This window comes from Trichechus manatus, unplaced genomic scaffold (genome assembly GCF_000243295.1).
Source record: "Trichechus manatus latirostris isolate Lorelei unplaced genomic scaffold, TriManLat1.0 scaffold00200, whole genome shotgun sequence".
In the NCBI taxonomy this organism is placed as follows: Eukaryota; Metazoa; Chordata; class Mammalia; order Sirenia; family Trichechidae; genus Trichechus; species Trichechus manatus.
Window position 1 is genome coordinate 1917345 of NW_004444136.1, and position 1639 is coordinate 1918983.

The 1639-nt window shown below is 44.1% G+C and overlaps 1 protein-coding gene across 4 annotated transcripts in view; it reads left to right on the forward strand.

Annotated features, from left to right (window-relative positions):
- Window positions 1–1565, forward strand: part of TMEM273 (transmembrane protein 273) — a 46079-nt gene extending 44514 nt beyond the window's left edge. For 2 of the 4 annotated variants that reach the window (XM_023742106.1, XM_023742103.1), the window contains one exon: window positions 222–1565. In XM_023742106.1, coding sequence (XP_023597874.1) covers window positions 222–255 — 34 coding nt within the window. In that variant the 3' untranslated portion in view covers window positions 256–1565. The remainder of the gene's footprint in view (window positions 1–221) is intronic. The other 2 variants (XM_023742104.1, XM_023742105.1) reach the window with 1 other exon arrangement.
- Window positions 1566–1639: the final 74 nt, after the last annotated feature.

Here is a 1639-nt window from a genome sequence, read left to right on the forward strand (position 1 = left end):
GGCAGTCAGAAAAAAAAATTTAGGTTGAGCCTTGCCTGAAAAGTGCCCACCCCCTTATCTAGAAACCATTGGTTTTCAGGTTCCTTCCTATGTTGCACTAAGACTGTCCCACCTTGCTGGGATTTGCTGATCAATGCTTTCATACCTGCTTAATTGTGTGTGTTGCATAATCACATGTAGGGCCTAGTTAGAGCATAGCCATTCTGTTACCTTCTAGACAGCTCTCTTCTTTTTCAGAGACGCCCGGGTAATTGAGCTGTAACAGAGCAGCCTCCTCAGGAGCGGTTCAGCAATCTGGACAACTGCCCAGGATTTCCATCTTTGGGGATTTCTTGAATTTGAATGCCAAGGCTGGTGACAGAACTACATGCAGAACTCAATTCAGGAGACAAATAGGAGAAGGGATAGAATCTACAGTGCATCTGCCCTGAAGAAACATATCGCTCCTCTTCCACCAGATGCTGACTGCATACATGGAGGCATGACCACTTTAGCTAAATGTAGGAAAGGGTTTAAGCTAATAAATCCACACCATCTATCCTGAGCTCCCATCAAGGAGCAGTTCATGCTTCTACAATGAAATTGTATTCATGGCAATGGAACCTACCCACATAAAATGGCTCATGGAAATGGGAACCAAACCACATGGTCTTATGGATAGCAAAGCAGCATATTCTAGAATGGTTGACCTAATTTTCTTAGCTTCCAGGAGAATCCTACATCAAATGCAGGCCTAAGAACATTCAGGGACACTGAAACATGGAGGCTGTGAGGCAGTCTCCAGTCCTATAAATAGAGGACTGATCTCCCAGAAAGGAGAAATGGTGGGCTGTACTGGAGGTGAGAGGACATGCAAAGAAATGAAAGCGGGGCTTGACGACCATGCCATGGGCCCTCAGATCTCCTGGGCTAGGTAAATGAGGGAGCTAACAAAGGGTTAAAGGAGAAAGCAGCTTCAGTGTTTTGTAGAGAGTTATACAAATGTAATGATTATTATTATCCTTATATAATTATTCTGTGATTATCACTATAACGTACATACCTTATGCATGGAGGAATAACTTGCAGGGGCTTAGGAAACTCACATCAATTACTGCCATCAACCTAAGAGTCTTGTGGCACAGGCCCCTGTCAACGCTCCTCCCCCTGTAATATTAACCCTGTGTTGCTGGAACTGCATAGTGGAAATCTCAAGGTGGATGGGTGGGCTGGTTTTCCTTGGATTGGGTCACCCTCCCTGTGTGATGAACAATGAGCTATATTTCACAGCGAAGTGCTGTGTTCTAACAATTTGCCTGGATTCCCAGTGTGTCTTTTATCTGACTTGATAACAATGTTGTTCATTAGCTGCGTTTGTTAACTGATAACCTAAAGCAGTAACACGATACTCATAAGCAATTTTCTGTGTGTGAAGTAGAATAAACCATCTTGTAAGGTATCTGTTAATTGATTTGCTTCTTCTAGCAGCACTTTAATTAAGACATCTAGTCTGTAAACAGCAGCGACACTTATGAATGGAGGGTGAATGTGTCTGGATTCTCAGCTATCAGTTCCTTCTCCATAGACCTGACAGAACCTGGAGTCCTCCACCCCACCACTGCCCTCCCAGCGCCACTACTGGCTCTGTGTTTTAGCACCC